Here is a 17,636-nt window from a genome sequence, read left to right on the forward strand (position 1 = left end):
TTTTAAGAGCTTTCATATCTTCTATACCAGATCTGTAATTCTGCAGTGAACTTCTCAGTGTCTAGTAGAGGCTTAGAGCAACAATAAGGCAAATTGCTGCAGCAGATGAGACCACTTTAGAGTGTTCTTTGAACGAAGGCTCTGGTTATTTTTACCTTTTTCACGCTCAGCTGAGCCTTACCCTTTAGAGCTGCTTGTTTTTCAGAAACATCAGAACAGGACATGGGTTGTGCTCCGAATGCAAAGCAGCCAAGAGACTTAAAACCAGCTTCTCTGTCTTACAGTGAGCTTAAACCTGCACCGCTGGATGATACATATTAGGCTGTGTGTAGTGAAGGTAGCAAAGCTTGGTGCATTTTACAATTATCTGCAAGTAAAAGTATCCATTAAGGCTAAATCAAAAGAAGATTCACCATAGTGTTTGGTGGAAAGTTTTTAAAGAGCTGGATTTAATACCGTTTTTGTCATACAGATTTACCAAGAGGTCCTCAATGAATTTAGGCTCCCATTTTTCTAAACACTGCCCAGCCATGCAGAAAAGACACTTTTTGCCCAGAACGTACTGTGTCCTCAGAACAGAAAGCCACAACACAAACACTGCAGGACAGTGACTTTTGTGAAGACAGGTGTTTGCAGCAGTTTTCGTAAGGGAGCAGGAGAAATCTCTCCTCCTCTGTTTGGCCTGGTTAAGATTCTTAAAGTAAAACATTTTTCCTAAGCCTACCTTGAGGACTATAGTTGCTGACCAAGAATGAAATGAAATGCAGGTCATCTATCTCCTGCAGTAGTAACCCCCTATGTCTAGCACAGGACACACAGGACAGGCCTGCAGGAGTAAGACTAGAAGCCTGTAAACCAAAAATAACCAGTTCTTCATGCATCTCTATTTTTTTAGGTTTTAGTTTAATTCACTTTCATAGCACCAGCATGCAGTGTTAACACTCTCATTTCAAATTGCATGTGGTAGCAGGTGGATGGACTTCCTGACTCATTGACCAAAATCTTGATGTGTTTGAAAGCAGCAATGTGCACCTGGCCCCAGAGAGTGGCTGAGAGGCAAAAGGCAATAGTAAGTTTGCAGGGCTACATAGGAGCAGGAGTTTTGGTCTGCCTGAGCTTGTGTGCAGCTGAACAGGATGATGGGTGGTGTGTCTGCTGCCTCACTGCCATCCAGCCTGAAATTCAACTACACAGCAGTTTTCTTGCAGGATCAGCCCCATGGGTGGCCATGTGATCTGTTTTGGGCTGCACTTGAACAGAAAGTACAGGTTATGATTTCTGTTCTGTAACTCTGTGCAATTCAGCAGTTTTTCCCAAGCATGTGCTATAAATACCCCTAGAATATGACTTTCCAGAGTTTAAACTATGAAAAGGACATGTTCTCAACATGTCATAGGACCAAAAGACTTAAGTAGTGAACTTCTAAGCTGCATTGGCTGGCTGGTGTCCCAGTTGTCTCGCCTTTTGACCTCTCCTGTGCTCAGCAATGGGTGCAAACCTCCCTGCGCGGGTCAGGAGGCTCGTCATTCCCCAAGGAGGTACTCGGCCAGTCACATGAAGGCCACAGTGGTTTGCCTTGGCAGGGATCATGCCTACACTCATCAACATGCTGACCAAGGAGACATGGAAGCAAACAGATGAGAGGCACCTAATCCACCATCACCAGCAAATGTGAATCTTCATGGCTGAATAAAGCAGTAAGCGCTTGTCCATACCGTAGCAGCCCCACTGAGAACTGGCCAGGCACGGAGCACGAGTGCCTCACATCAAGGAAGCCCAGCGCCTGGACACCGGTGCGCTCAGCTGCCCAGACAGAAGCTGTTTTTACAGCGGAGCAGAGGAGACCGACAAACGCCGCACCCGGGGTTTGCGTTACCGCCGGTACTAAACTCACAGGGCCTCATAGCCCCTCGCGACACCGCGCCGGGAACGCGGCCCCGCCCCGCTCCCCCGCGCGGCTCCCTGGGACACGTAGTCCTGCGCTCTGCAGCGCGCGGCTTCCACAGCCGGGCCGCCCTCCGGAGTCGCGCGGCCCGCGCTGGCCTTGGCGCTTCCTGCTGCCGCCGCGAGAACGGGGGGTGCAGGAGACTGAGCGGAGCGAGGCGGTGTCGCCGCCGCAGGTAGAGCGGTCGCGTCTGGTTGTGTGGCACCGGTCGGGAGCGCTCTCGGGCCCGGCCGCGGGGCGGGGAGGGAACGGCGGCTTGGCGGGGCCCTGGGGTCTCGGGCACGGAGGGCTCCCGGGAGACGGTGGGTACCGCTGCCTCGCCCTCTGTGGCCGGACAGCAACTTGCGCTGGCCTGCTCGGCTCCCTGCGCTGCGGCGGGTGAGCCGAGGCTGCTCCCCTCCGAGACACCCTGCCTACTGCCGAGGCTCTGGGTCTGCGGGGAGGAGGGGGACAGGGAGGAGCGGCGTGGGCCGCAGAGCCTGGTAACACCCTGCTTGGTGCGCTTGTAACGTGGGAGGCCCAATGGAACACCGGAGCGCAGTCTGATATGCAGAAACGGCGTGGCAGCTTCTCGGGTAACTCATAAATCGGGAAGTAACTTACATCTGATTTAACGGGCCTGTGGACCCAACGACCTGAAACCAAAATGGTGTTTAAACTGTAAATTCATACCTAAGGTGATAACTTTGTGTTCCTGAAAGTATTTCTTTACAGTCTCCACCAAAAAAAAAAAAAATCTGTGTACAAATAATAGTTGATTTATCTCTTGAAGACAAATCAGTGCTCCATTTCTTAATTTTACTCAGATTCTGGCAGCAACCACATACCCAGTGGTGCAGTCTGAGGTATGCAGAAGCTCAGCAATGGTTCAGCTTGTATATTTAAGAGGCTTTTTCCAAAAAAAAAGTTACTAACACATTGCTTGTGCAGTTTTATTCGTCTTCAGCCACACAGTTGTAGGGATGTATGAACAAGCTAACTAGTGGCATGCTGTCCCTGGCTCCTGCTTTTCGGGCAAGTATTCTTCAGTCCCTTCTGATAACAGGATGCACTGCCCCAGAGAGGAACCGAGGAACTGCTGTCCAGCTTTAAAGTTCTTGTCCTTCAGTGTAGGCCCTCCTTATTTCTCATAGTTTATACACGCACATCCTGCAGTTTGAGATTTATGCCTTGAGCTTTATTCATCCATTCACCTCAAAATTTAAAAGAATACCAGGTCACGTGAAGTAGCACTTTTAAAAATAGTTTCCCGTTTTTGAACTAAATGGGTTTTTGCATTTAAACTACAAGCATGAGGTGGGTGTTTAGGAATAGTGACTTTAAGTAAGAAATGAAACAATATGTGCCCACAGTTTAAATTATCACGTTTTATCTGTGTAATCTAACTGATTCAGAGCAGTCCTTTTAAGAAACACTGGGAATACCAAAACAAAGAAATTGGCTGCTGCAAATAAGCATAAGAACAGCATTCAGTGGCAAAATCACTATAAAAATAATTTAAGACTGCACAGGTTGAAAAGTAACAAGTTATAGATGACTAAGTTCAGTATTTATTTATTCTAAGGTGCATGACTTATAGATTGAAAGCTCTGACTTCTTCTGTGATGGCTGATCCACAGAGTCTCCTACAGCGAAATCATTACAGAACCGCTGCTGTCTGTGCAGCAGCTTCAGCTCTAGTGACACGGAGCATAAATATCTTTCAGAGATCCAGCGCATGTCCAGTTGCACAGGTAGCCATTAGTGTTTTGATAGTGCTCCTGCCTTCCCCACCCTGCCCTCAGGGAAGGTTCTGTGATAAATACCAGACCTACAAACCAGTAAAGCACAGACTGTGCTTGTGAGATGACTGGCATGATTGACATACTGAGCACAGTTTTGTTCCTGCTGTGGGGTAAACCTGTTTGCTAACCCTCTTCCGTGGCCTGCACTGTAGCTCTGGTCTGTCAAGGTGGGTGTCTCATCTTAAAGCATTGGCACACGCATCTGTGTCTGAGCCGTAAGCCACCATTGTTTGATTCACAGTGCAAGCAAACTGTAATATAGTTTTGTCATCCAGTACAAAGAAGACCAAATCACAGCACAACCACCAGGCTAGAATGAGTTTTCTAAATCTGCTGGGTCTTCAACCACCAATCTTCACTCCTTGGAGCTTTTCAGACTTTGTAACAGGAGACAAAGGGAGAACCTGAGGGCAGTGAAAGCAGAAGCTCACAGGGGCAAGCCAGAGAAGGTTAATGAAGGTCTAACCCTGTTTCGTATTTACAACATAAAAACCATGTGGAGTGTAGCCTGGAGTGGAACTGGAAGGGGTAACTTGTGTACCTCTAGGTAGTGCTTCATAGTTTACAACCAGTAACAGAAAACTTCCATTATTGAATTCTCATCTGTTCGTTCTCTTTTGCTGCCCTTCTGATAACAGTGCTTCAGATGTTTGTAGAAGAATTATAAAAAGGATGGGAGGGCATATTGAGCTTCCACACTGCAATAGGTGTAATTATATCCTACAGAGAAAAGGGAGAGGAGGATTTAAAGTCTATGCAAACTTTGGACCGTTGAAAGATACCTTGACATTGATGACGTTTAACTATGTAGCTGATTAGATATTAATGATGGTTAGGACTGTGTTGATAGCATATGATTGGAAAACATGCCTCCTGTTTTAAGCCCTTATCCAGAAGAGAATTCCAAACTTACTTTAGCATGCTAGCAGCTTTGACAGATTTTTTATATCTGGAAGAGTATTTAAAGGTTTCCTTATAGATGTAGCCATTCCTTGTTAGGTGAAAGGAAGGAGGACAACCAAGCGTGCTTTAAGGCAGTGTACAGCAGTTCCTGAAAGATGCTAGAGTCAATGTTACTCCGTATTTGTGGGGGTTTTGGTACTACATAGGTATGTCAAGAATGTATTTCCTTTATCACAGCTGTTGTGGAAGATGCATGTTTTTTTTCTTAATAACTGTGTCGGGTAGAGCCAGGAAAATGTAGGGATATGTTTTCAACAGCACTTACCACTTACTTTCATGGGGGTAGCAAAGCCAGAGTATTGCCTTCGTGGAGTCAAATGTTTGGAGGACTAAGTTGCATCAGTTACATGATAGGTTACGTGTTTCACAAGCAAAACCAAATGATTTCCTCACCAAAGCTGAATTGAAAAGGAAAAGAAATATGGGTGCAGAGAAAACACTCTCACAGCACTGTCCCTTCAGTAGCAATGCAGCATGCTGTAGGGGAAAACATGAAATTTCTTCCTTTGTTCCTGCTTCATCAATAAGATTTTAGTTGCAGGAGAATGCAGTTAGCACTCTCTCTGGTCTTCATCTCTGCTGTTACTAGAAAAAGCTGAGAGACCAAGGTGCTTGTACCATAGGGTGACAGAAAGAAAGTCTCTGCAGATGTAAAAAGAGAACTTGCAGAAGAGTAGAATGGTGACAAGCAAATACCAGAGGATCTGGAGAGACAAGGATTTTTAGAGAAGATACAGCCTGCAACTGTGGGGGAGAAAATCCCTATTTCTCATTCATTACCAAATACATTAGAAAGCTAACCCAGTAACTGTGCAAGGATAATTATACACACAAACTTGTATTCAAAAGGACAGAGGTAACAAAGTTGGAGTATTCGAAGACTGGAGCGTTAAACTTAGCTAAGTTTAATGAAAATTAAAATTTCCTAGGTAATCTTAGTCATCTTGGTACATACAAATTATTCTATCGATTAGAAATGGTTATAAGAACATTATTTTTCTCAAGCTGGACATATCTTAGAATGGGAAATGTTTTGTCAGAGCAGCAAAGTGGTTAGTGTTCAGTTCAGTTTTGTGTGAGACTGATCTGCCTTATCTGCTGCTCAACAAACGCTAACTAGTCCTCTTGGAAATTTTTGCAGTGCTTAGTACAAATCACAGCTAAGCTTTACGTAAAAGGCAGTTTCACAATGTATCTGTGATGAAAGACTGAGAGGTTAAACGGCAGGAACAGCAATGCTTTTATAATTCATCAGTACCAAAGACAAAGTACCATGAATTCATGTTACTGACTGCAGGTACACTACAGCTAGCAGTTACCTCCTTCCCACTTGCAGGACAATCCAGTTTCACAGCAAATGAGGCAAGTATCCTTAAAACAGCTTTGTCCATTTCCAAGCAGCCATATGTTAATTCCCAGAGATCCATAGCAATTCTCTGAATGCTACAATAGCCTCCTGCTAACTCTAATCATGGTATATCATACAGTATGCAAACAGAATGAGATTTGTCAAGCAACTTTGGTTTTTGACATAAATTCTTCATGTTTGACATTTCAGTCCTCATTATAGGCTTTTAAGACCATATAGAGAGTACTGCATGTAGTATCACAGGTTTTTTTTTTTAAGAAACATCTAGAATGAGATGAAAATAGATAGATACCCTGCATAAAAAATTTAGGTAATTAGGTCACTAGGAAAGTAAGCAGTTCAGAAGAGGTTATTGGTATGAGTTAGACAATGAGTTCAGATAGCACAACTGGCTCCATCCCATGTATTAAAAATTAATGTATTGAGAGTGTGGCCCAGCCAGAATGGGTGGAAATTAGATAAAAGAAAGGTTAATCAGGTTCATTCTTCGTTCTGCTCTTCTGCTTACAGTTGTCTTTCAAGCTGTACTGGCTCCAGCTGTAACATGTGTGATAGCTGCATCTGTTTGTAAAATAATCGGTTTGCTGGCCATAAGCTTCACTTGTCTGTTCTCAACAGCAAGCACTTAAAAAATAAATTGTTGTTGCTAATGGATCTTTTAAGTAGACCCTGAAGAGTCTGTAAGCAACAACTCTGTAAGCTTCAAATTGTGCTGTCAAGCCAAACTTAATGTGTGCCATGTTTTAAGAATGCTTATTTTTTTTTTCCTTTATGGAATATTATAAAATATCTGGGTTCTTTGTAGCATAGAGAAAATCAAACTGATGATCGATGTTGCCTGCATTTGCCAGATTGATTTGTAAAGCACAAATACATTATTTACAACAGGTTTTAGGGAAGGGATGTATTAAAAGCAGTATCTTAAATTAGCATTAGATGTCTGCTTAGTTTGTGCCATAAACCAGGGGCTGTGAAAGGACAGGATCTCGGTACCACAGTCTTCTGGAAAATTCTGACTAAAACCACTTCCAAGTATTTGGGGTTTGAATTAATTTCCTATTTCAGTGCAGCCATTAAGAGTTTAAATTTTCATCTGCATTTTTATGGCTAAGTCCAATTAAACTCCGAGAGAGTTGCAAAAATGCAGGACAGAGTGATGGGAGCAGAGAGCCATTACCAGTGCTCAGCACACCAGAAGAAGGAGAGGGGAGCAGAAGCTAGTGCCTGTCCCCTAAAATGCAGTTCCTCAGTAGGGTGAGATGAGGAATGATCTGTGTGCTTCTGCGTTCCTCCCTGTGCGCTCTTTCAGTATTTTTCCCATGCTCCCATAGCTACTGTTTGACCCCACAGAGTGGACATGGTTGAAAAATGATAGCTTTGCTTCCTTGTTCATCCTTCCCTTCAGATTCTTTGGGTTTTGCTGGTTTGTTTGGATTCTTTTGTTGGTTTTGGTTTGGTTAGGTTTTTGTTGTTTTGTGGTTTGGTTGGGTGGGTGGGTGGGTGGGTTGTTTTTTTTTTTTGTTTGGTTTGGGTTTTTTTCCCAGAGGCATTAGCAGGATGAGCTAATGCAAGAGGATTTGCAACACACAGCTAGGAATGGATAGAGTCATATCAGTGCTTAATTTAGTTGATGTAATTTCTGGCACTGGGCTTGCACAGTGTATTTCCATGAGGATACAGAAGCATCACACACACCTCATTCTTTCTATCTATCTTCTTACATTGTCACCCCAGATTTCAAATGTCCAGTGCTGTATTTCCTTACCCTGTGCCAGCTCTGATTCTCATCTGTATTTGCATCAGCCTCTTTAACATTCTAAATCATCAGGATACAGTCCCACTGAAAGAGCAGATACTTCTACCATTTTTGTTTGAAGAAGGAGTCCTGGTTGAGAAACTTAAGGAGGTAGTGGGAATGAGAGCTGTTAAAGCCATTACATTTGTTCAGCTGCACACAAGACATAGCCAGTCCCATGTGGGGACTGTAGGTCAGTCTAAGTAGAATTCCATTAGCTTAAAAGCGATCTGCTCCCCATTGTTTGGCCAGGAGTGCTCTGAATGCATAGAATACGTTATTATTAATGCATTATAAAACCATTCATTGTCTTTAATTCAAAGAGCCTGCACACGGTAAACTGCAATAATCTGATCTTTATTATGGGAAATACACTGGAAAACTATCTATGTGTCTGCTGCAAAGTTTGAAGTAATTTAGTGAAACAGTAGTCCCTAATAACTGATAAATTGTTCTCAGTTGTACTGTTACAAGCTGGAAATACAGCTCCTTTAAAAATCACACTGGTCTTACAGAGGAGCTGTAAGAAAACAAGTCCCATGCTTTGGAAACAGGTAAATAAGACCTATGTATGAATATACTTAATTTGCACATGGTGGACTTTACTCTTAGCTGTGTTAGCCCAAAGGATTTTGAACCTCACTTTTTACAGACCTGTTTCAGTCCCAGTATAAGCAACAGCATCTGTCATATTCCTTTAATTTATATTGTCTGTTGTGGTGCTAAAAGAGATTTGGAGCATGATTGTACATTGACAACTTAAAGGGGTAGTGTGTTATAAAAATTACTGTTTCCAGTGTAATTGCCCTGTGATGTTTGCATTATGGAATGAGAATTCTCAAGTGGCAAGTTGAAGACGCTTTTCACCCCACGAGCTTCCGAAGCTGTGGGACTTAGCCAGTGTTAAATGCCTAGCAGGGACAATTTTACTTACCTGTAGTTGTCTCATTTCTTTTTCTTTAGGTCAAAGTAGCTAACGGAATCTAGAAGAAGGATCACAAATATGGAAGAGGATACCAAGCCTCTCCTGGTTCCTGTGGGAGGTGATGAAAGCAGTTATGGCATCATGAATATACAGTTTAATCCAGAAGACTTTAAGTGCAAAAGGTATGAGGAAGCATGAAGCTACAGAATGATTATATATCAATGAGTTGTTTAACAGAATTCTACAGAGACGGAAAGCTAACATTTGGAAACCAAGGTCTGAGTGTGGGCAGTTCCTACTTTGTATATTATTTCTAAGCACCAGGTGTACAGAACTTCATACTGTGTTTTGTTTGTAAGACTTTTGTATTGACATCACTTCAAAGAGTGTTCTTACGAGAACTTGGCATGTGGATTTTAAAGTGCTCTTCAAACACCAAATATCCTGTGAATACTGAAGCATTATGGTTTTTATTTAGCACAGTGAACTGAAATGTTGAGACAATACAAGAAAGCTTGACAGATGGTGGAGATGAGTGACTGTCAGTATGTGTAAATGGGTGTGTATGCATTCTACAAGTCATGCTGGAAAAATACAGTATAGGCTAGCACTGAGGGAATGGAGCAACCTTTATTGCCTTTAAGGAAAAAAAATGTATTGTCTGAGCAAATATGAAAAATTCATGAGCCCAGGGTTTTTGCTATGCCTGCAAAAATAATACATATCTGAGAGGTTATTTAGCATGTTTTCTTAGAGTTTAACATCTCTATTCCCAAAAGGAGGCCATAGTGGGAGACTTAGAATCATGAAATTGTTTGGGTTGAAAGGGACTTTAAAGATTATCAGTTCCAACCCCCTTGCCATGGGCAGGGATACCTGCCACCAGACCTGATGCTCCAAGCCCCATCCATCCTGGCCTTGAATGCTGCCAGGGATGGGGCAGCCACATTTTCTCTGGGCAACCTGTGCCAGCGCCTCACCACTCACAGTAAAGATTTTTTTCCTAATACCTAATCTAAATCTCCCTCTTTCATTTTAAAGCCATTCTCCCTTGTCTTATCCTTACATGCCCTTATAGTGCAGTGCCCTCTGCTGTTGTAGTTAAGATTTCTGTGACCTGGTCCTGGAACCAAAACTGAGATCGGGGTGGGAACTGCCTTTCTGATCCTAGCTGGAGGCACCAATCTGTTGTGGGTTTTGTGGTGTTTTTTTAACCCCTGCTGCCTTTTGGACCCCGTTTATGGCTCTTTTTTTTTTTTTTTTTAGACTTCGCATCCAGCGTCATGTTTCAGTAGAGCAGTTTTCCTGAGGGAACTGAAGATGGCACTGTTGTTTAAAAAAATCCTCCTGTTGGGCCCACGTTCAGTCAAAAGAGAGCGTTTTGCTGCTGTCTTAGCCCGCAGCTTTGGTTAGCCAAGAGAGCAAACTTACACGTTAGCCAGCGACTAAACAATCTCTTTTCTCTGCGAGCAAAGGAAGGAGGATAAGGGTCTGATTGAGCCCTGAGGAACACAGGGAGCACAGGTGTAGAAGCCTGCAGAATTCTGTATATAAAAGTTAAGAAACAGTGGAGCACTTTCATGTGGGAAGAGGAAATGCACAAAATTAATTCTTGCCTTATCTTCTTTCCAAAGACTGTGTGAGCCCCTGATGGTCCTCCTGGCATAAGACAACTGCTAATTTATATGAGCATTTGGGAGTTCCTTGTGATGGAGGAAGTATGTGTTCTGTTTGAAGAGCAGTGGATTTCAGGCAGTGTGGTGATACAATAGCAACAAGAGAAGTTTTCACTTTTGTGATATATCAAAATGCCAAGATTCACTTTTCAAAAGTGAGGTTAGGTGTTGTTTCTTCATTGTGTGGGGTTTTTTTTTCATTTTCTTGTGATTTCTAAAATTTGGAGACCTGGCTTCATGAAGTGTCATAGCTTTTGGCATTAAGTTCTCCCCACCAAAACTGGAAGTGTGTACTAAGATTATGTTCCCACCTCCACAACTTTCAGCTTTGCAGATCTGTCCGCTTTGTCCTTATTGTGTCTCCCTTCAGTTTATTCTCTCATTTTCTACGACCTAGTCGTCTGCCTTTCAGGCACGCAGAAGCACAAAGATGAAGGGCATGAGCTCTGGGATATCAGGAAAGCTTGCAAATCATAGTGGGGCCAAAGACAGTTGAACTGCATCTCTGCATATTAGAAGAGGCAGATACAGCCTTTACAAAAAGGAAGAAGAGGCCATCAGCATCTATGTCAGTCACGGTCACAGCAGTGAGTGGCTTGAAGGGCTTCTTCCTTGGAGCTTTAGGGAGTAGAGATGTTTATCATGCATGGAAGTATCCAGTGGGGTGCATGTGCAATAGCACATGATTTGCTCTGCTTAGTTTTTTCCACTTTAACTCACTATTCAGAAATTTTATCAGACATTCGTGGGTGGTCATTTTGCTTTGACTGGGGTAGCTCTTGGAAGTGTTTTGTGTGATTTCTAATAATCATTGTTTGTCCATATTAGTGCTGTTCTGTTCTTTTGCTTGGGTTGTTTGAGATTTAACGGCATTTGCATAGTTATTTGGTTTACTTAACAGCTTGAAGGATTTGGAATTTTTGAAAGGCTTGCATTTCAGTGTTTACCTAAGAACAATAAGACAGTTGTTCTTTTAGAGTTGTAAATTATTTTGTCTTGTATTCTGTTGCTAATTTTGGGAAATATAAAGCCAGTCTTAATCCTTTTGAAGAGGATGTTATTGTTCTCCACAGTGACCTGAATTACACCATATTAGGTGTGCTTTACCTATTTTGTAGGTCCCTTTAAAAGCTTGTATGTCATTGCTGCAGTGGCTTATTGATAATTATTGTATGCAAGAGAGGGAGTTTCTGGTTTTTCTCCTGACTGCGCTTTACATCTACTCATTGTCAACAGATACTGCAGTTGTCTTCAGGAATACCTGAACCTTCAAAGAAACAAATGATGTTTTGTGTTGGTTGTTTTGCATATGATAAACCTTGACAATGCTCCCTGCTAAAGGGAGATCAAGCCTTCTTCCTTTTTTTTATTGTTCATGAACTACCGAAGTGTTCTCACATGATGTAGATCAGTAGGTGAAATTAAAAAGTTATAAATTAAACAGTGTCTGTAGGTAGCAGCTACAGAAGCCTTTTTCAGGCAGAAGTGATTAGTTCCCTTTTATTTTCAAAGTTCTTTCAACTTACTAAAGGTAGACAATGGTCAGGACTAACCTGTGCAAAACTGCCTATTCAGTTCTGCAGGCATTATGCTTTTACATTTCCATGCTCACGTGGTCTTTTTACTCCGTTGCCTGCATTTTTGCTAGCACTTATTATATAATAATAAGTAATATAATAACATTGTATTACTGCTTCATAGCTGGGAAAAATTTAAACCTTCTTGGTTAAGAACCTTCGTACTTTGTCACAGAAAAGCAGAATAGCTTTGCCTTTGCAAAAGAGGAAACAGTTCTTGAAATGTGGTATGGTAAAGCTTGTGATTCTTTATTTGTTAAAATGTGTTTCCTGTAAGCAACAGCGATGGCTTAGTATTTTCGTCTGAAAGGTTATTTTGGTTCTGCATGCAACATTTTAAGATGCTTGTGTGGTCATAAGCATTATCATGACAATGGTGATAGGAGTGTGCAAAAAGTTTTAAGTTAAATGTATTGCCAAGAGACTTAAGATCTTATAGGATAAAGTAAGCATACTGTTCACAATGCTTAGGTAAATTCAGACAGCTCACAAAGTAAAAATCAAGGCAGTCGTTGAATTCTTTGGAACGGTTTTCCTGAGGAGAAGCACACAGGCGTCTGTAATGTTCCTATCCTGATACGCAGTTCCCAATTTAGAAATAGCAACCAATGAATATAGTTGTCATCTTACTACTTTTTCTCTTTACTTTAATTTCCATCAGTTTTACTCCTTAGTTTCTCCTGCACTATATAAAGTACTCCTGTAATAATTTGGTAACTTAATAAGGCAGTAAAGCCACAGGAATTAACTAGCTTTATTTTTGTGTAATAATCCTATCGCATCCTTCAAAAGTAACTGATTGGTGTGGGGTGTCAAAGAAATACGTGCAATAAGCTAAAATAAGTGGCTCCTCATTTCTTTGGAGGAGAGGAAAGAAATTGTTGAAGCCACCTGTAAAGAAGATAATTTTTTTCATGTTTATTTAAATATGAAAAGTTTGTGTAATGTGAAGTCATTAATATCATGTAGATCCAAAAGACACACTGGCACAGAAAATTGCATTATACTGTAACAGCTCAATACTCAGACCACTACTTTGGATCAGATGTCTAGAACCATTTTTTTGTAGTTTGCCAGACAAATTTTCCTATTGTGCTGTTCCCCCATCCATTCAAATCCATCACTTGAACTTTGCAAATACTTCCAGCAATATTTGGAAACAACATGAGTCATGAACATCTCTTCATTTTTCTTGCAAAATTGCCACCAAAGTTTGTAATGTGAGCAAGTTTAGACAGCCCTCTTTTTTCCCAAACCAGCACTAGAATTCATATTAACTGTTCGTTGTATGCATGAGAAATATCTAGCAGATGAGTGTAGGTGGAGGTTTTCTGGGAATTGTTTCTGATGTACATGTGCATGGTATAGTACATGAAAGGTGTGGAACTCCTGCATGAGATCCTGCATCTTGTGCACTCATTGTGTTGTGGGAAAACAGCTGTATTTTAACAGTGTGCTTGCCCTGGTAAAAAAAAAAACAAACCAAAAACAAACAAAAAAACCCATTGTTTTTCAGGAAGCTATTCAAATATAAATTGGAATTGTGTTTTTCAGTATGGGTATAATAAAGTCATTTGGCACTATAGTCTATCTCAACGCATAGAAATTGTCAGTGCTGTTTTGCATTGTCACACCCTCCAGTCATGTAATGTCTCCCTTTCCCCCAGATGACATTGTCCCACATCCTTTTCATAATCATTCTGCCATGCAAGAGAGAGAATGTGGTTACTTGTATAAATCAGAAAGTTTTCTAGGAATCTGTTGCAGCTGCTGATGCTTGCATGTACAGAGTACTTGTCTGCTAGACTCAAGATCCCTGAGAAGAATTTGTCAAGTTTAGATGCTTTGGGCTTTGAAAATCTCAGGTTTTGAGAACTTCTTTGAGTCTTTGAGAGCTTCTCAGACTTTTGATTATGCCCTACAGCCAGTCTTTGACATGGGTGTAGCTGGGGGCTGGGAAATTACCTTGATTCCTAGACTGAGTGCTGCCCTGTCCTAGGGTAGATCAGGGAGGAAGGTTGCACCCCAGCCTGCCCACGTAGCTTCCATGTCAGACTGATATTTTCAAAGAGATCTCAACCAACCATGAAACTGATGGGTAGACAGTCTACTTTAATACAGTCACTTGCTCCGTAAGACTAGAGGTGCAGTTGTATCCTGAGGAAAATTGCTGTTTTAGATCATTTTTAACAGATGTGTACCAGAAGGGATAAGAGGGGAAACAGACTAAGTACTAGCGGTGTTAAATATGTGTACTCCTCCAGGCAGGAAGCAGCAGCCACAAACACGTAGAATTTCTTTAGGGTTCATTAATTATTTTTTTCCAAACCTAAACACTGGATTCTGAATCATACCCTTTTGTTTTGTGCTAGACCATAAATTGCTTTTCAGTCTAGATTCTGTTAATAATACAGGAGAAAATGAAACATCATCCTCTAAGGAATTTATTTCCCATAGACATATACATTTTTTGCTTTACATGAATATTTTTCTTGATATTTGATTGTTGATTAACAACACTACTTTCTCTGTAAAATAAGATGATGTATTCCTGTTTTCTGATATTTTAATTTTAAAATCATCCATGGCTTTAACTGGAATTGCTTTAAAAAGTAACCTTCCACCTTTTTCCAGACTGGAACAGTTTTCGTTGACATCTGTGTTGGCAGTTGTTGAACAGCCTTGTGAAGGAGATCTTTGCTGTGGATCTGCTAGCTTTGAAACAAAATGCAGACTTTGTCTCAGTGTAATTTTTCCATAGTAGCAGTGGAAGCTCATGGGGTTGCACTGATAATATTAACTGGAGATGGGAAATAGGTAGTCTTCATGAAGCTCTTCACACTATGCAGCTGCCGTATAATTAGCAGAACACATACTTTTAAGTGTTCTAAATATGCATGCCAGTGATCTAAAAAGAAAGCAGAGAGAGGACTGGCAGTGGGGAGGCATTACAACATATTACATTTCCTGTTTTCATAACTACAGTCTTCCTTTTACAGGTCTTGTAATGAGACTTTTTTAGCAGTGTCTGATGATTGGATCAGCCCAATAAATTCTAACCTAGCACAAGTGAAATCCTTTAGACAATTGTTGAGTATTTCTGTACATTACATACCTATGGGATCAGCCCTGTGTGCCTCTGATTTGGGTAATAAAGGTATTGCTTAAAATTTACTCCTGTTTAATTGTGGTATCTCTCTTAATTGTTTATAAGGACACCACAGTCCTTATAAACACAGAAGTCCACACACAAAATGGGAATTTCTCCTTTCATGTCACAGATGGGGGGGGGGGGGGGGGGAGAGTTGAGAGTTGAGAATGTCTTAAAAATTGAAAGTGTATTCATTTTCATTGCTAAGCCATTTTTTCCACAATGAAGGAAGACATAAGAATTAATGAAGTCTAAGTTGAAGGTGAATTTGTGGAGAAGGAAGTTATTTTTATCTGGTTTCCACTTCGTCAGTTTTTATTAGACCAGTAAATACTCTTACTTGTTGTGTCCACTTAAGCAAACAGGAATAAGGACCTACCTTTATCTCTTCTAGAGATACAATGACCAGCTTCAGAGCTGTATTCCTTTTCTTCCTTCCAGATAAAAGGTAGTGCCATGGTGCAAATGCCTAATGATTCACTGGGAAAGAGAATGGGACCTTTGTCACCGTATTGAAAGCTGAGGCTGGAGGGGTTGACCAAGTTCCTTTGTAATCTGATGGGTATTGAAAAACAGTCAATTCAAACAGACTTTGCTTATATTAGAGGAAATATGGCATGGATTTATTGCTAATTTAATTTCTGCTTTTCGTAGCCTGAAACTTGTTGTGATACGTACTTCAGTGGGTTCTGGGGTTTGGGTGATTCTTGTTTCTGAGTGATTTTAACATCAGCCTGAAGAATAAGATCAGAAAGCTGTTGACTTGCTTTAGGAATTAAAAGAACGTGAAAAAGAAAAAAACCCAAACCCCTCTATCAAGGCTTATAGTCCCCTCTATTGTTAAGAAATTAGCCTGTCAGAGCTAGGAGTGAATGTTTAAGCAACAGGATAGTATGCCTTGATTAAAAAAAAAAAAAGTCTCTGCAGTGTTTTGTTTGGGTTGCATATCTCTGGTAGCACCCCTTGCATTAAGCTAGATTTACATTGTGTTGTAACTTTAGGAATGTCTTTCACTCTGCTTGCTGTGTAGCTGCATGTGAGCAGGGAAGCCAGGGGGCGTGTGGTTTTTCTGCTCTCTCCTTCAGTACCTGTCACCATGCCTGCAATCTTAACTCAGCTGAGGAAGAGGGTAGATAGCCCTGTGTTCTGTACATCTCTGTATGAGAGATGTAGGATTTCTGTTGCTGACGGTCTGTTCTCCATGTTTACCTCAATTAAATCTGAAGGGAAGTCATGAAGCTGTTTCAAAACTGCAGATGGACATCCGTTGTTCCATGTTATGTAATAAATTCCATTCCTGGTTGCACTGACTTAAAAATGGTATGAGCACATGGAGTTATTTGGACTTGATTCCTTCCACAGTAAACACAATTTTATACAGTGTTTTTGGATGGATTAGTAGTTCCTAGGTGGCCCTCATTACCACTGCTCGTTCCTCTCCGTCCTCTCCATCTCTTTTCTGCTTTTGCATTCTCACGCTTTCTGTCTGTACCAATGTTCCTCATCACTAGTTCTGGCAGCACTGGTTGATTATAAGCATTAATGGGCTTGACCAAGCTTATTAACATGTAGTTCTGGTGTGACTCATTGTTGAGAATTAATAGGCTGAATATTAGGTCTGAATTTTGATGTTAAGGTGCCCCACAGAATCTGGGCAAGAGGCCATTTTAATATGGACAATGTAAACGTGCTTCTTTCATGGATGGCAGCTTCCCTCCTGGCACTGATATTTTTGCATTTATTTTGTGTCTGAATGACAGACTCATCCTGAGTGATGTGCTCTGGCTTGTATGTTAGCTTTTGTGTTCTAGGGTTTTAAATATTTTCCTTCTCCTTCTTTGTCTCCTCCTTTAGACCATTTCATGTGGAGCCTACAAACATAGTCGGTGTGAATGGTGACATGCAAAGAGTCACTGATGAAGCTTCAGCAATGAATAAGCGAATTCATTACTATAGCAGGCTCACGTCTCCTGCAGACAGGGCATTGGTAAGGCAAAGGCAGGACCAGATAAACTGAGTGGTCTTTGGCATGTTGAGTCTTCCACAGCCTAGATTTATAAAAGAAGTACACGTGAAGGCAGTGGGAGAGTGACTCTGCAGCTTGCCTTAAAGTAAATATCTAGTAGCTGAGTGCCTTAACAAGGTCTTGTGTTATCACAAGCCATGACTGACTTCTTGTGCAATGCCTTCACCACCCAACGAAAACATAAAAACAGCTTGAGCTTTGTAACAGCGGTTCAGGCTGCCCAGATGTGTGTACTCATTTCTTCCACCTGTAAGTGGATTTAAGCAGTGGTCAGCTGCTATGATTGAACTAGCAAGAGCTGTACATAGTGTATTACAGACATTTTGCAGAAGAAAAATATATTTTCCTGCACTCTACTAAAAATTTATCAACTAGGAGGTTTTTATGGGGAGAAAATTAATGTAGTGCACCTTTTTTTTTTATGT

At 41.3% G+C, this 17,636-nt stretch overlaps 1 protein-coding gene across 3 annotated transcripts in view; it reads left to right on the forward strand.

Annotated features, from left to right (window-relative positions):
* Positions 1-1,957: 1,957 nt before the first annotated feature.
* SLC38A9 (solute carrier family 38 member 9) overlaps positions 1,958-17,636 on the forward strand; it is a 46,442-nt gene continuing 30,763 nt past the window's right edge. Inside the window, exons 1-2 of one of the 3 annotated variants that reach the window (XM_061469410.1) lie at positions 1,958-2,120; positions 17,040-17,172. In XM_061469410.1, the coding sequence (XP_061325394.1) occupies positions 17,086-17,172 (87 nt within the window). In that variant the 5' untranslated portion in view covers positions 1,958-2,120; positions 17,040-17,085. Of the gene's footprint in view, positions 2,121-8,819; positions 8,964-17,039; positions 17,173-17,636 lie in introns of those variants that run through there. The other 2 variants (XM_061469408.1, XM_061469409.1) reach the window with 2 other exon arrangements.

Source organism: Pezoporus flaviventris, unplaced genomic scaffold (assembly GCF_033815535.1).
Source record: "Pezoporus flaviventris isolate CSIRO_AGI_PZ_B2104156 unplaced genomic scaffold, CSIRO_AGI_Pfla_v1 ptg000057l, whole genome shotgun sequence".
Taxonomy (NCBI): domain Eukaryota; kingdom Metazoa; phylum Chordata; class Aves; order Psittaciformes; family Psittacidae; genus Pezoporus; species Pezoporus flaviventris.